Source organism: Mus musculus, chromosome 11 (assembly GCF_000001635.26).
Source record: "Mus musculus strain C57BL/6J chromosome 11, GRCm38.p6 C57BL/6J".
NCBI classification, from domain to species: Eukaryota; Metazoa; Chordata; class Mammalia; order Rodentia; family Muridae; genus Mus; species Mus musculus.
In genome coordinates this window covers 117,129,762-117,146,309 of record NC_000077.6, presented here as the reverse complement: position 1 = coordinate 117,146,309, position 16,548 = coordinate 117,129,762, and the positions used below count along the sequence as shown (strand labels likewise).

At 50.6% G+C, this 16,548-nt stretch overlaps 1 protein-coding gene and 1 pseudogene across 5 annotated transcripts in view; one reads left to right on the top strand and one right to left on the bottom strand.

Moving 5' to 3' along the window:
- The window catches only part of Sec14l1 (SEC14-like lipid binding 1), a 44,101-nt gene that overhangs the window by 12,959 nt on the left and 14,594 nt on the right, over positions 1–16,548 (bottom strand). For 3 of the 5 annotated variants that reach the window (NM_001166506.2, NM_001166507.2, NM_028777.4), the window contains exons 3-7: positions 4,743–4,892; positions 4,517–4,648; positions 2,895–3,023; positions 2,295–2,529; positions 1,352–1,461 (exon numbers count right to left, since the gene is read on the bottom strand). In NM_001166506.2, coding sequence (NP_001159978.1) covers positions 1,352–1,461; positions 2,295–2,529; positions 2,895–3,023; positions 4,517–4,648; positions 4,743–4,892 — 756 coding nt within the window. Of the gene's footprint in view, positions 1–1,351; positions 1,462–2,294; positions 2,530–2,894; positions 3,024–4,516; positions 4,649–4,742; positions 4,893–10,167; positions 10,332–16,548 lie in introns of those variants that run through there. The other 2 variants (XM_006534352.1, NM_001363165.1) reach the window with 2 other exon arrangements.
- Gm51931 lies at positions 11,250–11,726 on the top strand (annotated as a pseudogene).

Below are 16,548 nucleotides of genomic sequence, written 5' to 3'. Positions count from 1 at the left end.
GCTGAGCTGGCATCAACCATTGGAAAAGAACCAAAGTCATGCGGAAGTGAGAGTGTGGGTGAGGAAGGAGGGTGCACACGCATCATCCCAACACTTGGGTGGCTGACACAAAAGGATCAAAAGTTTTCAAGTATTTGGGGCTGAGATGCAGATCAGTAGTTATAAATGTAAGCAAAATACCCATAAACATAAAATAATTAAAAGTTTTTTTTGAAGGTTTGCAGCTAGAGTAAGACTCTCCCAGAAAAGAAAGGGGGAGCTGAAGAGATTGCTCAGCCATCAGAGCACCAGCTGCTCTTCCAGAAGACCCAGGTTCAATTCCCAGCTCTCACAGGGCTGCTCACACCCATCTGTAACTCCAGTCCCGGGGACTATGATGCCCTCTTCTGGCCTCTGCAAACACTGCATGCACATGGCATGCATGTAGGAAACACACACGCATAAATTAAAAAAAAAACAAAACAAAAACTATTTAAATACATAAAGAAAAGTTAGTTCTCACCCTAATAAACCAGTTACCTACATTGCTTTCAAAAAGCAAAGGGAGAAAGGGGCACGACGGGCCTGTGGGTGCTGGAGCGGAGTGCCCTGCTTTATCTAGCCCGCACCAGCCCCCAGGCCTCTGCTACAGGCTTAACCCCTCCCTCCGAGTTGCTTCCCACACTGCACTCATTCTTCCACAGGGCTGAGAGGACTGAAGGTGCTGGAGAGCATCCGCTCACACACAGCCGGCACACAGGCGGCCGTTCCTCCTCTGTGGCAGCTTCCCTAACGGCTGGCAGGCACTGTGTGCTGTGAACCTAGGCAAGCAAGCCCTATGGACCAGGCCAGCCCCACGGATGGCCAGCTCCGTGTGGAGCTGACAATGTCCATAGCTGGGCAGGCACACCAAACAGCTTGTTTCCTGTAAACCTCACGCCCGTGGAGCTGGATCTCCTGCAATGTCAAAATCAAAGCCCCACTGAGACGGGAAAGACACTCAAAGTTAATGATATGTGTGCATAAAAATGTCACAACAAAGCTAGTTTCTTTGCATGCTAAGGGCTACACGTTAAACATGTGCCAACATGTCTAGCCTTCAGCTCCTCAGTACCAACAGACTCTGGGCTGTGATTTGGCACTTTGTGGTTGATAAGCTTGACCTCTGTCTGGGAAGTGCAGCAAATGGCAGCTCTGTGAGGATGGATGGCATCCTCAGCCTGCCTAAGGATTTTGTGTCACAGCAGCCACACTAGAGCTTTCAGAACACGAGGAGGCACAGCGGAAGTGGTCACTTAGTTCCTGCTCAGTCCTCAGCTCCCCAGGAGACTGGGGAGTGATTCTGGGGTGGAACTGAAGAGGTGACACTCACCTTGCCCTTGTGTGTCTCCTGGAGCCACTGGCGCAGTCGAATGAGGCAGCTCTCTTGGAGGGGAGTCAGGTCACCCAAGTATCTCTTGATGTAGTCGGCATCTAATTTATCTGGAATTTAATGTGCACAGCATTATTTACCACAGAGAACCCGGAGCCCTTCTGTCTGGCTGGTGTGGGCAGGGTGTGCTGGGAGTGGGGCAGCGGCGTTGGCAGCCACCCTGAGTGTTTAGGGAGGCATCGCTGATAAGCACAGGTAAGTAAGACTCTTTAAGATGAGATCAAGATAAGCACAGAAGGCTTCGAGCCTCTTTCCAGCCCTCCGCCTGTAACCCAGAGCTGATCAGGACAGGGCTCCTCCGCAGAGCCAGCACTGTATCTTTAACCGCCTGAGGTCAAGAGCGCTGCCCTTTCCCCAGCACTGCCCGAAGCTGAGCAGACGGAAGGAAAGAGAAAGACACTCTTCCAATAACGTCTCTTTTCTGATTTTCTGCACTCAGCTCTGGGCCCAGCCACTGTAAATGTACTCTTAGCCCAGCCACTCACTAGCTGTGAGTGTGACCACTGACAAGTCTCTCAACTGCTCTGTGCCTCAGTGGACCCAAATATGACCTGAAGGTACTTCCAGCACGAAGCAGCCAAGACTAAAGGGGTAAAACCTGTCACTGAGCACTGAGAGGAGCCACACAGGAAGCACAGGAGCCATGTGACAGGAAAGCTGTGGACAAGGACAGTGCCTTACAGTCAGTCACTGACCGCCACCAACCAGGGCATGGACATTAGAAATAACTGTTTAAACAAGAGGAAAGTGAGTGTGCCTTCTCTAAGTGGGAGGGTCAGGGGCAAGGCCTGAAGCGGACAGACTTTCTCCTGTGCAAGATGGACTGCCTGAGGAGACAAGGCTGGGCAGAGCCGTGGGTTCCCCTCAGCGGGGCCAGGCTCACCGTCAGGGGTTCCCACCACGGGCTCAGACGCTGTTCCTGGGCTACTGAGGTTTTCCCCACTCAGCCCCTCCATGACGGCAGCAGCATCTGGGACAAGGACAGCTGCAGATGTGACTTGATTCTTGCTTGATGAACATGTTTCTGAGGGTCCCACGGGGGGTGGGGTCCAGCGGGGCACGAAGGTGATGCCTTCCTCCTCCAGCTGCCGTAGGTAGTATTCAATGATCTCCTTCCCCTTTAAGGTAAGACAGCTAGGGTGAGCATGGCCCCCGGCAGCCAGACTCCCCAGTTCACACAACATCACCCAGACGGGAACTTGGGAGTTGTGGAGGAAGCTCTGCGGTGGAAGGCTGGCTTCGTGCACAAGGCCCTGAATCCAATTCCCAGCCTCACCTACCCACCCAGGCAATGGTTCTCACTGGGTGACACGGCACACACTTGTAACCCTAATGCTTGGGAGCCTGAAGAAGGATTATGAGTTTAAGTAAATGTGGAAATCTGTCTCCACAAATAAACAAACGACTAAAGAAGGCGCGAGCTGTGGTCATTCTCTCAGACTCCCGCCTCCCTTTTCCATAAAATCCCAAGAAAGCCACTCACTTTTTTAATGTTGCTTGTATAATGTTTCATGGCAATTTTTTCCACTGTACTTTCAAAACCAAAGAAGGATTTGATATCTAAACTTGCAGACTGTTCGAAACAGGTCCAGTCTTCATTCTCAGGGTGAACCTGCAGGCGGGGAGAAGCCGTTCCCAGTAATGCTCTCCATGGAGACACAACTTGCCTGTGCCCTGGCTAGCAGACCAGCACCCAGAGGAGAGATGTTGTTTTTTGGTTTTTGGGGTTTTTTTTTGTGTGTGTGTGTGGGGGGGGGTTCGAGACAGGGTTTCTCTGTATAGCTCTGGCTGTCCTGGAACTCACTTTTGTAGACCAGGCTGGCCTCGAACTCAGAAATCTGCCAGTCTCTGCCTCCCAAGTGCTGGGACTAAAGGCGTGCGCCACCACCTCCCGGCTGAGGAGAGATGTTTAATGACATGAGGAAGGAGGAAAGCATGGCAGAAAGTTGCCCAGACGCAGCTGACATACACAGGCGCTAATAACTGTCTCAGGACCGTCCCTGAATGCCTGACTACAGCTTTCACCTCTGGCTCTCTAGTCTGCTAACTCACCCAGCACCTGTGGTGGCTCCACACAAACAGAAGAGCCACACTCTGTGCCAGTCAGGCTCCAGAGACAGAGGCACTGCAGAGATGAGAGGTGAGAAAGTCACATGGCTATTTGGGAGGCAGTGCTATGGATAAAGGCCAAGCAGGGGGAGGGGCCAGCAAACTGGAGTGGCTGGATGCCAGGCAGAGCAAGTAGTGGAAGGCTGGTGCGTGAGGAGGAAGGGACAGAGTTAAGTGTGGCAAGGGTTCGGTGTGTCACTGGGGTCTCTGTGGCGGATGGTACAGGAGGCTAACAGCTGAGACATAGACTAAGAGGGGTTATTCTCATGCTCTGGGGTCTATGCAGTGTAGAGCAAGTTGGACAAGTGCTCAGAGCTCTACCTGCAAAGACACACAAACCTCAGCTTCAGCGCACACTTGTGAAGTGTCACACTAGGTCAGCGCACACTTGTAAAGTATCACACTAGGTCAGCGCACACTTGTAAAGTTATCACACTAGGTCAGCGCACACTTGTAAAGTGTCACCCTAGGCCAGAAAAAACTCTCCATACTTAGAACCAATCAGGAAGTTGGCCTTGGTACTACATGCTTTTAGTCTGAGCCCTTGGGAGGCAGAGGCAGCTGGACCTTTGTGAGTTCCAGCCCAGTCCACTCCACATAGGGAATTCAGGCCAGCCAGGGCTACAGAGTGAAACCCTGTTTCAAAACACAAAGCAAATTCATCAGGAGCTGAGTGTCATGGTACACACGTGTAATTCAGCACTCAGGAGACAAGGCAAGAAGACAGTGGCAAATTAAGGCTAGCCTGGTCTACATGGCAAATTCCAAGATAGGGTACAGAGTGAATCACTGCTTCAGAAAAAAGAACAGTCAAGCCATCAGCTGGCAGCCCTTGACTGTCACACTAAGACAACCCTCCCCTCAGAACACCACACCAAGTCCCCACTGTACCACTCATCTGAAAGGAGAAACAGCAGTGGCTAAAGGACAGAGCGCCACCCTACCCTGTTGTCCCCACTGGCCGCAGGGCCCCAGCAAGCTGCTGCCATGACTCACCGTGTAACAGCAGTGTTCGTGGATGATGACCCGGTTAGAAAATGTCTCATTGTGGGCCTCGATGTGCAAAGTGCGATCTCGAGAATTCAGGGAGTTTTTCTGGACAAAATAAACGTAATCGACTCCTGCGATCTGTGAAGAAGAGATAAGGAGGGAAGGCGGTCAGTTCCCCAGCTCATGGGCGAGCATGAGTTCACCCACAAACCCCCACAGTTTCCCCAGCTACCTTCTTCAACAGCCTGGGCGCATCTATATCCAGCTTGCAGCGCCTCTCGATGACATGAAGAGCCCCATCCTCACTCTTGAACTCGCTCACAGTGTCACTGTCCACGAACATTGGAATCAGAGGACATGTAGGAAACCTCCTCTCATAGGCCTGAGGACAGATGACAGTGAGAGAAAAAAAATGACAGCTGTCACTGCTGCACCTTAGACTGCAGTACAGCTGATCCTATGAAAGAAGGACAATCTGGGTTCATGGACTGGAGCTCTGACCTCCGGAGGATGGCGATTTTGCCCACGTAGGCATGCGTGTTCCAGCAGGCTTTTCTAGTACTAAATGCAAGATGACCTTCAAATCTATATGGTAAGGCAAAAGAACCAACATGGCTAGCGTGACTGTGAAAGACAACAAACAGGAAGTGTCCCCTCAAGCTAGCATCCTATGGCCAGAGGCCGGCTACTCAGTACTGGAGATGCAGACCAGCAGGCAACCAGACCCAGCTCATCGCTCCCTCCCTCGCCTCCGAGATGCAGCTCAGTTGAGTGTGTGCATGCTATCCCTCCCTCTCCTCCGAGATGCAGCTCAGTTGAATGTATGCATGCTAAGATCCCATTCAACTGACCTGCAGCTTGGGTTCTACCTAAATCATTTTCCATAAATGTAGAAAGAATTAAATGGTAGAAAAAAATAGGTGGCGCACGCCTTTAATCCTAGCACTTGGGTGGCAGAGGCAGGCAGATTTCTGAGTTCGAAGCCAGCCTGGTCTACAGAGTGAGTTCCAGGACAGCCAGGGCTAAACAAAGAAACCCTGTCTCAAAAAAAAAAAAAAAATCAGACATTGCTGGCAAGACTGTGAACAGATTCGAGTAATCGGGAAAGCAGACGTTTCTCAAACCTGAGCTCTGGACATGAAGTCACCAACAGTCTATATGCAAGCTCACAACACCAACTCCACGTCTTCAGAACGCACACGTACAAAAAGCTCTACCTTTGCTCGTGGAGTGCCCACAGCCCAACCAGCCACACCTGCTGGAATCCACCTTTCTATTTGTTTGTTTTGCTTTGAGATGTGGTTTCACATGTCCCACACTGGCCTCAAATTCACTACGTAGGTAAGGACGACCTTGACTTTATACAGAATTAGAGACACTGAAAACTAGGGGCCATGAGAAAGACTCTGGTGCACATGGAACGGCTGCCACCCCAACCCTGATGATGGACGTGCCTCTACAACGTGTTAGCATGTGGCATTGGGTTTGAAGAGCTCATGGACGCTTACTACAGTATTATCTCCAATTATGTTAATATATTACGAATCAACAATTATCTCAAAACAAAAATCAAGGGAAGGAAAAGCTTGTGATGTAATGCGTGAATTCTACAGGATGCACCAAAGCACCAGACTTGACTAACTGCGCAACTGAGAGGAGAACTGTGAACACACACACACCTAAGGCCTCCATCCAGGCCCAGGAAACCCCATACCTGTTCTGCAGAGCACTTCCTCTATGAAGGAGGTACTGCAAACACCACCACACAAGACTGGCAGGCGTTTAACTAAAAATGGGGAGAGCATTTCATGGTGATGTCTCATCATAACTGCAACCAAAAGCATATTTAAGGAGGAAATGTGTGCCGACGGTCAAAACCACACTAGCTGTTTCAGTGGCCTGCACACAGGCGCAGCCCGAAAGCCAGCTGGAAAGCACAGCCTAGGGTGCAGAGGGCGGGCAGCTGCCGCTCCCCCCGCCAGGTCTGCCCATCTGACCGTAGGTAACCTCGGCCGTGAGTATGGCAGGACCACTCCACCTGGATTGTGGCTAGGACTCGATTCAGTCCTGGCTAGCTAAGATCATCACCACATCTGCTCTGAGAAACTGCAGGTTGCATCCATCTGAGGTACTTAGGAGGCACCGTAGTAGGCAGCTACAAGGCACAAAGAGCAGGCAGGGAATGAGCACCACACTGCCGAGGATCACGACTGCAGAGGTGCTGCACAGTACAGGAGCTGGAGAAAACAGCAGCCTGGCAGGGCAGGAACGTGGGGACACAGGACAGGTCTTGGTTTTTCACTGGGGCTCAAGTCCAGAGAGCTGTGTTTACAGTGAGCAGTGAGGACCAGGACCTGCAGCTGTAATCCAGGGTGCACAGCGACAATGCCTCGGCAAGAACTGGGTCCTTATCTTCTGACAAGGTCCTCCTTAGGCCACGGCAGCCCTGGCCTCCTCTTGGGGAGAGAAGGAAGTGCCAATAGCAATGAGAGTGTCACTTTCAGAGACTGGGGGAGCATGTGAGGACAGCTTGGCAGGAAGGCAGCCGGCACATGGCACTGATGGTACATACGGGTTAGCTATACACGGGACTCTTCCTCTCCTCCACTCAAACGTATCCCCAAACTCCATGACTGCCAGGATGTCACATGTCACACAGTAGGTGTCTCTCTATGCACAACTAGCACTTGGGATGCTCATTTACCTGCCAGATCACTCCAGGGACAAGCCTCAGGAGGCCATGACGGACCAAGTCTTCCAGGGAAGAATTCTGTGCCGCAGCCTGAAAGCTCTGCAGTGGGAAGGGGCTGGGAGCCAGCCGCACCTCCTGTCACTGACATGCCATGACAAGGACACAAGGGCTCCAGATTACAGCTCGTAAGAAAGAACAACTAGTCATCTAACAAAGATGGCAGAGGGAGGCTCTTCTTGGTCAACACCTAAAGGAGCCACTTTCAGAGCACATCATTACATTGGGGGGGGGGGGGCGGAGTGTGGAGTTGAGACAGGGTCTCTCTACATGGCCAAACCTCTGCGGATCTGCCTCTGCCCCCAAGTGTTGGGAGAAAGGTGTGTGCCACCATGCCTGGCCTTGCCGTTCTTTCTCGTCTTGAAGCTGTGTGGACACACCTACACAGCAGGCCTTGTAACTGAAGCCCATTCACTCCCTAGGAAGTCACCACCTGTGCAGTCTCTCACAAGGCAGGGCCCCTCCCTTGTACCTCAAGGTAACCAGCCAGGTGGCACCTGGGCACCCAGGCTCAGGAGAGGCTAAAGGTACAGAGTCTCCTGCGCCAGCGTGCAGAGGGCTTTCCGGCTCCCTCCTCTCTCCATGCCCCTTCCCGTCTGGCCACCCAGCAGTACCAACCACAGGGCAGGAACCGAATCTCAGTTCTCCATTTGCTCTTGGGAAAATAAGAACCTCAGTGCCTGAAACAAGCTCTTTGCTCATAAACATTTTTTTTATTATGGAAAAATCGCTTCCTAAGCAAACCAATGAGTCCAACCTTTGTTTCTCAGTCACCAGGGCCAACGAGCCCTGCACACTATCAGCACAGGAGACTAACCAAAGGGGCAAGGGGAAGGAGTCTGCGGAGGCTGCTGTGAACTCCCCCTCTGAGGCTCACAGGCACCAGCGCCTAGTGTTCAACAGCAACGACAACCTGTGAGGCTCTGAGCAAGCTGCTAAGCAGCCCCTGAAGACAGAGACAAGCCAGTCTCATGAAAACCTGTCACTTCCCCTAGCTCTATCCAATGGAGGGCCGGGAAGCAACAGCAGGACCCCAGAGTGGTGTGCAGAACCCAGGTTCAATCTCCACTACTCATGAGAAGAAATTCAGAAAATTCCTAATCCTATAAAATTCTTTTTTTTTTTTTTTTTTAAAGATTTATTTATTTATTATATGTAAGTACACTGTAGCTGTCTTCAGACACTCCAGAAGAGGGCATCAGATCTTGTTACAGATGGTTGTGAGCCACCATGTGGTTGCTGGGATTTGAACTCCAGACCTTCAGAAGAGCAGTCGGGTGCTCTTACCCACTGAGCCATCTCACCAGCCCCATCCTATAAAATTCTAAAGTTAAAATTGTTAAAAAATCTGATGCCCTCTTCTGGAGTGTCTGAAGACAGCTACAGTGTACACACATATAGTAAGTAAATAAATAAATAAATAAATAAATAAATAAATAAATCTTAAAGGAAAAAGATCAGGGCTGGGTAGTGTGGTCCATGCTTCTGATCCCAGCATTGGAGGGGGGTGGGAGCGGCGGCAGTGGGGGCAGGTAGATCTCTGTGAGTTTGAGGCCAGCCTGGAGTATGGAGTGAGTTACAGGACAGCCAGAGAGCTACACAGAGAAACCCTGTCTTGCAAAACCAAAACAACCCCACCCCACCACCAATAAATAAATAATAAACCATGGGCGGAGAGCTCAGAGGTTACGAGCACCAGCTGCTCTTGCTGAGGACCTAGGTTTGGTCCCCAGCACCCACGTAGCAGCTCACAACCATCTGTAACTGCAGTTCCAGGAGACCCCAGCACGTGGTACACAGACATATTTGCAGGTGAAACACCAAGACAAACAACACGACACTTATAAAATGAAACAAAGTGTCAAGGCCGCAACAGAAACAGACGTGGCTGAAAACACTGCAGTCTACAGGGGTGCGGGGCAAAGTGCTGCTTCCACCTCACCCTGGAACACCAATGGGCAGCCCCGCCCCGAGCCCGGGGACACGGAGGCAGCAGCCCACATGTTATCAATAGCATCACTACCGTACTTCCAAGGCCGGGCAGGGATCAACCTCAGTAGTCAGGAGACCGGACGGCCTCTCAGAAACCCCATCCTTGTAGCTAAAGTCTCACAGCACAGGCAGAACTTGTCCTCCAACGTTCCTGCCACACAAGTGTGGAGAACTGCCATGGTGTGTGCTGTTCTTCTCTAGCAACATTTTACAAGTGGAAATTTCCCAAAACAAAAAGTTGGGAGAGTCAATAACAAAAAAATTGGAGAAAATATTCAAAGGAAAAGAAAGAGCTTTATTCGGGGAAACTTCTTCTTCCTCCTCCTCCTCCTCTCTCACTTTTTCCATACAGGGTTTCTCTGTGTAGCCCCGGCTGTATTACCCTGAGCCAGAATATAAACACACTGATACGAACAGGAAGCCAGGAGCCTGCCTAGGAGGCAATGCCAGGGGCTCAGGGGCAGAAGCAGGAGATCACAAGTCCAAGAGCAGCCTGAACAACAAAAAGTAAAACAGGGCTGAAGGGGCAGGTTGGGGCTAAGCCTTAGAGGAAAGCACCTTCATAGTGTGCACGAGGCCCTCGGTTCAGTTGCATCTCAAATTTAAAAAGGAGGAAAAAAAAAAAAACCAACAACAAACCAACCCAGAACCCAGGGCTAGGGCATCCCTCAATGGCTGTACATGCACTCATATAGATACAGCTATGGGTCTTTTTTTTTTTTTTTCTTTCTTCCTTTTGTGAAGGAGGGAGGGAGGGAAAGAGGGAAAGAAGGAAGGGAGGGAGGGACGGACACTAACACAGGATGTACTGTCTTTCCTGTGGCTGGTTAAATGCAACACTGCTACATTTTACACATGAAACCCCACCCGGGTGTCTGTTGGAGCCCCGCCCCAGGGTAGGACTGCTGAGTGGTACCTCTCTCTCGCAGGGTCCATAGGCTGGAGTGGCATGGAGCCCATGCACACCAAGTCTAGCAGCAGGAAGCCTTCTGCTTTCAAGGCTCTGTACAAGGCCAAGAGCCTCATGGGCTCTGCTCTGACAGGAGACCCAGAGGGGCAGCAGCCACCCCACAAAGCCTCCCTAGCCTGAGTCTGGAGCACACTCAGCATTCAGCAAATGAGTCAAGGGGCTGAACAGAGCACAGCTCGCACACATCAGTTCTTCAGCAAGAGACGCTCCCTTTGGGGGGGGGGGGGCTGGCTGTGGAAAGAGAAAGCTATTGTGATCACTTGCACTGTGTTTAAAGCAGCACTTGTCTGAATAATAAAAACAACACTAGGGCCTTATTAACTTGCCTCCCCCAGAAGGAAGCTGCCTCCTGGATAACTCTTCCTCCCACCGCGTCCACACCCACTCTTCCCCTTCCCAGGGCTCCGAGCCTGCAGTTAGGGGGCGGCAACAGAGCGTTCAGCTTTAACCAACTTCTGGATGTGCTGCTGACATGTTAACAGCGAGCGCTGTGCTGAAGAAAACCGTATTAGTGAAGGCGGACTGACTTTGAATTAATGAGCGGAGTACCGCAGGGTGCCAGGAAAACTTATTTAAAAGAAATTCTGTTTAAAGAACAACCCCTTCCAAACTGAGCTGTGTTCACACCCAATTCTGCTAACAAACCAAGCCAGCTGTTTTCTAGAAAAGTGAGATGTTCTGGAACACTAAATATGACCAAAAAAGTGACTCTCAGGCATAGGTTTCTCCTGGAAAAAAGTCAGTGAGCACATAAACTAAACCATAACGGCTCAATATCACAACGAAGAAACGATCCTTCAACACGGTCAGTAGGCAGACTCACCAAGTCCTAGCGCCACGACTGACTGACCACCGCCTGTGGAAATGCAGCTCAGAGGCAGCCCAGAGGCAGGGTGCTGGAACGCAGCTATCCGCCCCTCCCACTACTCAAGGCCAACCCAGCCTCAGAAAACAAACCAGGGTCTGCAAAAGAGGAGGCAACGATGCAACTTCTTCTTCAGTCTTCCCGAATCCCGGTTCATCCGACACCAACCGCCTCCACCATGCCATGCAAGTTCGACCCCGAGATCAAAGTCATGTATCTGAGGTGCACTGGAGGCGAGGTCAGCGCCCACACTCGCCTTGGCCTCCCAAATCATTGTCTGGGTCTAGCTCCAAAAAAAAGTTGGTGATGACATTGCCAAGGCCAGCGGTGACTGGAAAGGTCTCAGGGTTACAGTGAAACGGACCATCCAGAACAGACAGGCCCAGATCGAGGTGGTGTCCTCTGCCTCTGCCCTGGTCACCAAAGCCCTCAAGAAGCCACCGAGAGACAGAAACAAGCAGAAGAACATTAAACACTGTGGAAACATCACTTTTGATGAGACTGTCATCATTGTCCAGCAGATCCTGGGTACTGCACAGTCTGTGGGCTGCGATTCGGATGGCCACCACCCTCATGACATCATAGATGACATCAACAGTGGTGTAGTGGAGTGCCCAGCTGGCTAAGAGTCAACAAGAAAATAATTTCAATAAAAGACTATTGGATTTTAAAAACAGCTAGAGGTAGAGGCACTGTTATACAGGCCTGATGTCCTGAGTTTGATCCCAAATTCCACAAGGTACCAGGAACACCAACTCCCTGAGAATTGTCCTCTAACCTCCACGGGTACACACACACTCACGGACACACATGCACACCCCTGTGACACACAGGCCCTAAGCTAATGATGCTGGAGGATGTAACAGGAGGACTCAGGAGTATCAGGGACTTAGGTAAGCTTAGTGACCTACTTAACAATAATGTAACAGATTCAGCTATAAGCTACAGCACACACTTGGGGCAAGGCTGGCTGCAGCCTTTACTGAGAAAGAGCCAGCCCTGTGGAAATATCTGTGGAGAGGCCTACAGAGGGCAGCTAGAGTCACTGGAGAAGAAACATTGACAGCCCAGGCCAATTCCAGAGAAGGCTTTCAGATTTCTGCATCAAACTCAGTTTCCTAGGAAGGACCACAAATGTTTCAGGTACCCTGGTGTATTGTTGCCACTCAAAAGCATAGGCTGCAGGGTAGCTCAGTGGTGGAACACTTGCCTACAAGAACAAGGCCTGGGTTTGATCCCTTGTACCACGGGGCAGGGTGAAGGTCTATGGATACCCAAGCCTAGACATTGACATTGGCAGCTCCATGAAAACTGCTTTAGATCACAGCTCATTCTTCGCTGGGCCTGTGTGTTTCTGACAGAAGGCCATAGAATAACCTTCCTCTGGCCAGGCTTAGTGGCATAGATTAAAGGTGGCCACTTTTAATCCCAGTACTTGGGAGACCAAAAGGCAAGAGGCCAGTGCATGTTCAAGGCCAGTCTGTCTAGTCTATGTAGAGAATTCTGGGCTAGCCCGGACTACACAGTAAGATCCTGTCTGGGGGAAATCATCAAAAGACAAAAAACAAAAAAAACAAAAAAAAAAAAAAAGAGAGAGAGAAAGACAGAGAGAGAGACAGACAGACAGACAGAGACAGAGAGAAAGGGTGAGGGAGGGAAGGGAAGAAGGGAGGGAGAGAGAGAAAGAGAGAAGGAAGGAGGGAGGAAAGAAGGAAAAGGGAGGACGGGATCGGCTGCTTGGCAGCCCACCAGTGTTCTACTGAGAAACTGCACTCTGGCCAATGCGGGGGGGGGGGGGGTCTGCATACAGGTAGCAGCCCCCTCCCCAGCTCTACGCAGCATTGGGCTAGCCCACTGGAGTCTACATAGCAGTGGGGTCCCCTGACCCTGGTCTACAACAGGAGAAGAAGTAAAGGATTGTGGAGGGGAAAAATAAATAAATCAGCAAGTTTCCATCTAGTTAAACTTGCCCACAGGCACATTAGTAGAGCGCCCGAGGAAAGTGGGACTCCAAGCAGATTAAAAGTCACCAGTCCTCTCACACAGGACACTAGTGGGGAAAACTCAAGGCAGGAAGGAGGTTCCACGAAAGCTCAGGGTCTAGCTGTTCAATTTTCTTTAAACATAAAACTGATCTTAAAAATAAAGCCTACTTGTATGCCCATGGTCAACCTACAAACTGACAATCAGTTCTAAGACAGGGCTTCTCTCTGTAACCCAGGCTGGCCTCAAATTTCCAGCAATCTTCCTGCCTCAGCCTCCCAAGTGCGAAAATGACAAAGCCACTATGCTTGGCTTTGTTTTTTTTTAAAGGCAGAGTCTCAATGCAACCAAGACTGGCCCTTCTACCCACCCGAGTCCTGGGGGCCAGGCAGCACTACATCTGCTCTGGAGGCTGTATGGAGGAGTCTGGTCCATACTGCCTCTGCGGCTTCTAGCTGAACCTAAAGGACCAACTAACAGCTAAAGTCTTGATTTCCCAAGGCCGCCTAGAACATTTTACCTTGATATGCTTCTCTTCTCGAGAGCTTGTCAGGAGGCTCTAGCCGGGGAGCACGGCGCGTCTGTGCCCTCGACTGAAGACGAGGCCTCCTCTACTCTGGGACGATCGATCGTCCTCTTCAACGTGGAGCAGTGAGGGAGGAGGGGGCACCCAGGCTGCCGGACAGATCGGACCAATCAACCCTGCTACAAGTGGGGTGACATTTATCATAGCCCGACTGCCCTCACATCCAGAAATACTTATATTCTTCAAGAATTACCTGCCAGAGGCTGGAGAGATGGCTCTATGAGGAAAAGCATTTGTTGGACCTGAGTTTGGTTCCCAGCACGACATGGCAGCTCACAGCCATCTGTAACTTCAGTTTCAGGGGATCTGACATTCTCTCCTGGCTTCCGCTGGCACCAGGCTCATGCATGGTGTGCGCACACACGCATGGAGGTAATCACATATAGACATATTTTTATCTTACAAAAAAAGACCTCCCAGCAAGACCACTAAGAAATGTTTATAACAGTAACAGGCTGAAGCAAGCTACTGAGTCTTCAAATCAATTCAAAGTATAAACAAGAAGGTTTGGTTAACTGCACCTTCCATTTTTTAATCTCAATTAGAAAACTCAGGCTTATCCTCATTTTATTTAAGAGCCAGACGGTCTCTGAAAGCTCAGGACTGACATCCAGACAGCCTGAAGACACCACACCGTGCACCTAGCTGTGTAGGTCCTAAAGCTAACCATCCCAGCCGGCATTTCTGGTTGGCTTCTCTGAGTTAACAACCCCAATGCTATTCCATGAAGCTCTGCTGCAAAGTTCCCAGCACCCTTGTTACCATAAGGTGAGCCGCATACCATTTATTATGTTATTTGAACAGCATTTCAAAAATATACCTAAGTTGACATGTTTCTATTTCATTCTTAAATAACCAGGATAACGGTTTGCAGCGGAGGTTCCACAACAGCAAGCGTGTGTGCGCCTCGCCACAGGCACATTAGTGGAGTGCCGGAGGAAAGTATGGCTCCTAGCAAACTCTAAGTCACCAGGAGCCGCTCTTCAGTAGCAACAATCAACCACACAGGAACACTTGAGGCAGGAGGGCGGCGCCACGAAACCTCCAGGACCCAGTGCTCAGGGTTTTTTTTTTTAACATAAAACTGTGCTTAAAAATAAAGCCTACTTGGGAGCTGGAGAGATGGCTCAGTGGTTAAGAGAAGTGACTGCTCTTCCAGAGGTCCTAAGTTCTATTCCCAGCAACCACATGGTGGCTCACAACCACCTGTAATGAGATCTGATGCCCTCTTCTGGTGTGTGTCTGAAGACAGTGGCAATGTACTCACATATATAAAATAAATAAATCTAAAAGAAAATAAAGTCTACTTGTATGCACATGGTTAGCTTACACACACACACACACACACACACACACACACACAGAGTGAGACAGCCCCCATCCTGACACACAGTGTCCTGGGGAAGGTGATCCCTCACAGCCTATCATCTTCCTCAGCCCAAAGCACTATTGAAAGACTAAGGCAGGCCAGTGTTTCGGACCCTGTCCAGGAAGAGCAGATGTGCTATGACAGACACTGAGCTCCTGGGAGGGAGGGAAGCACTGGGAGGTGCAGGCAGGGGCACACTGCCAGGGCCAGTTGAGCTCTGAAGAGCACAAGCGCCTTTCAAAGTCTGCACACAAACTAAGACTGCCCTGGGGTCCCTCCCGTTGGGCGAGCACATCTGGCAAGCACAGCACCACCACGGCTCTGAATCCCAACCTTTTCAATGTTTATTTTGAAATCATGTCTCTTTAAGTTTCCTAGGAGGCCTGGAATTTGTAATCCTTCTGTCTTGGTCTCCAAAGCAGCTGAGATTTCAGGCCTAAACCCTGAGCCTGGCCAAACTAAGGACTTCATTCTGTAGTTCTCTGAAAATGGACCACAAGAAAGCCCATGGTCACCAAATGCAATGGCAATCATCTCCCAGGACACTAAAAGTGTAAGAGTCAAAACTCATGAGGCCGGGTCGGGAAGCTGTTAATGTGCAGTTCACTAGCCATGAAAAAAGAAGTGGGCTGTTAAACACCAGCACCCTGCCCTCTCTCAGTCAGAAGACAGAGACAAGGCACACCATCTCATTTCACTAGGCCCTGCAAGCAAAGCATTTCCTTTATAACATGAAGACAGGCAAGGCTTGGCAAAGGAGCTAGCATATCCCACCGTTAAGTAAGCCTAAAGGTAAGGATGACAGAAAGAGAAATTCGTAATATACAGACCAGGTGTTCTCTGGAGTATGCCCCTGCTGCAGGCCGCCTGCCCAGAAGGACGCAAGTGCTGCTAATGGGATTAACACTCCCCACACAATGGCGTCAGGAACTTCGGTGGCCTGAGTAAGTGTCCACGCCAGCCTGGGTCCCACAGCCCAGGAAGCACACTGCTGTACTCAGACAACAGTCCTTCCAGGAAACCTTGCACAACAGGGTCCAAAGCCTTGCCAAGGTATCATGATGACCCTCACTGAGTTCCTGAAGTCTACTTCCATGCCCTTCCCCTCGGCCGTCATCCATGCCACTCACTGCCTCTCTAAGGCCTGTTACCTTAAGACTAACCGGGAGGTAATATGAGAGGGCAAATTAGAGCCTGAAACCCACACATGGCAGGTACTTGACTGACTTATGCTGTGCCACCTAAAAGACAGAGACTAGGAGGGCCATGAAACACCAAGGAGGGACGCTGAGGAAGGAGGGCACTGACTGGCATAGCAGAGCACAGGTGAGACCAGAGGGGTCTGAGGAGGAAAGAGATCAGGGGAAACGGCGGAAGGTCTCTTAAAGCAAGACTCTAAACTGGCCCCTGGGCAACTGTGCACTGCCTAAAGGTGCAGAGGGGAGCTTGGGCTGTGTGCAGCCGGCCCACTCTGGTTTGCAGCAGTCTGCCCCCGCCCCCGCCCCTTTGCTCTTAGCTTTGCAC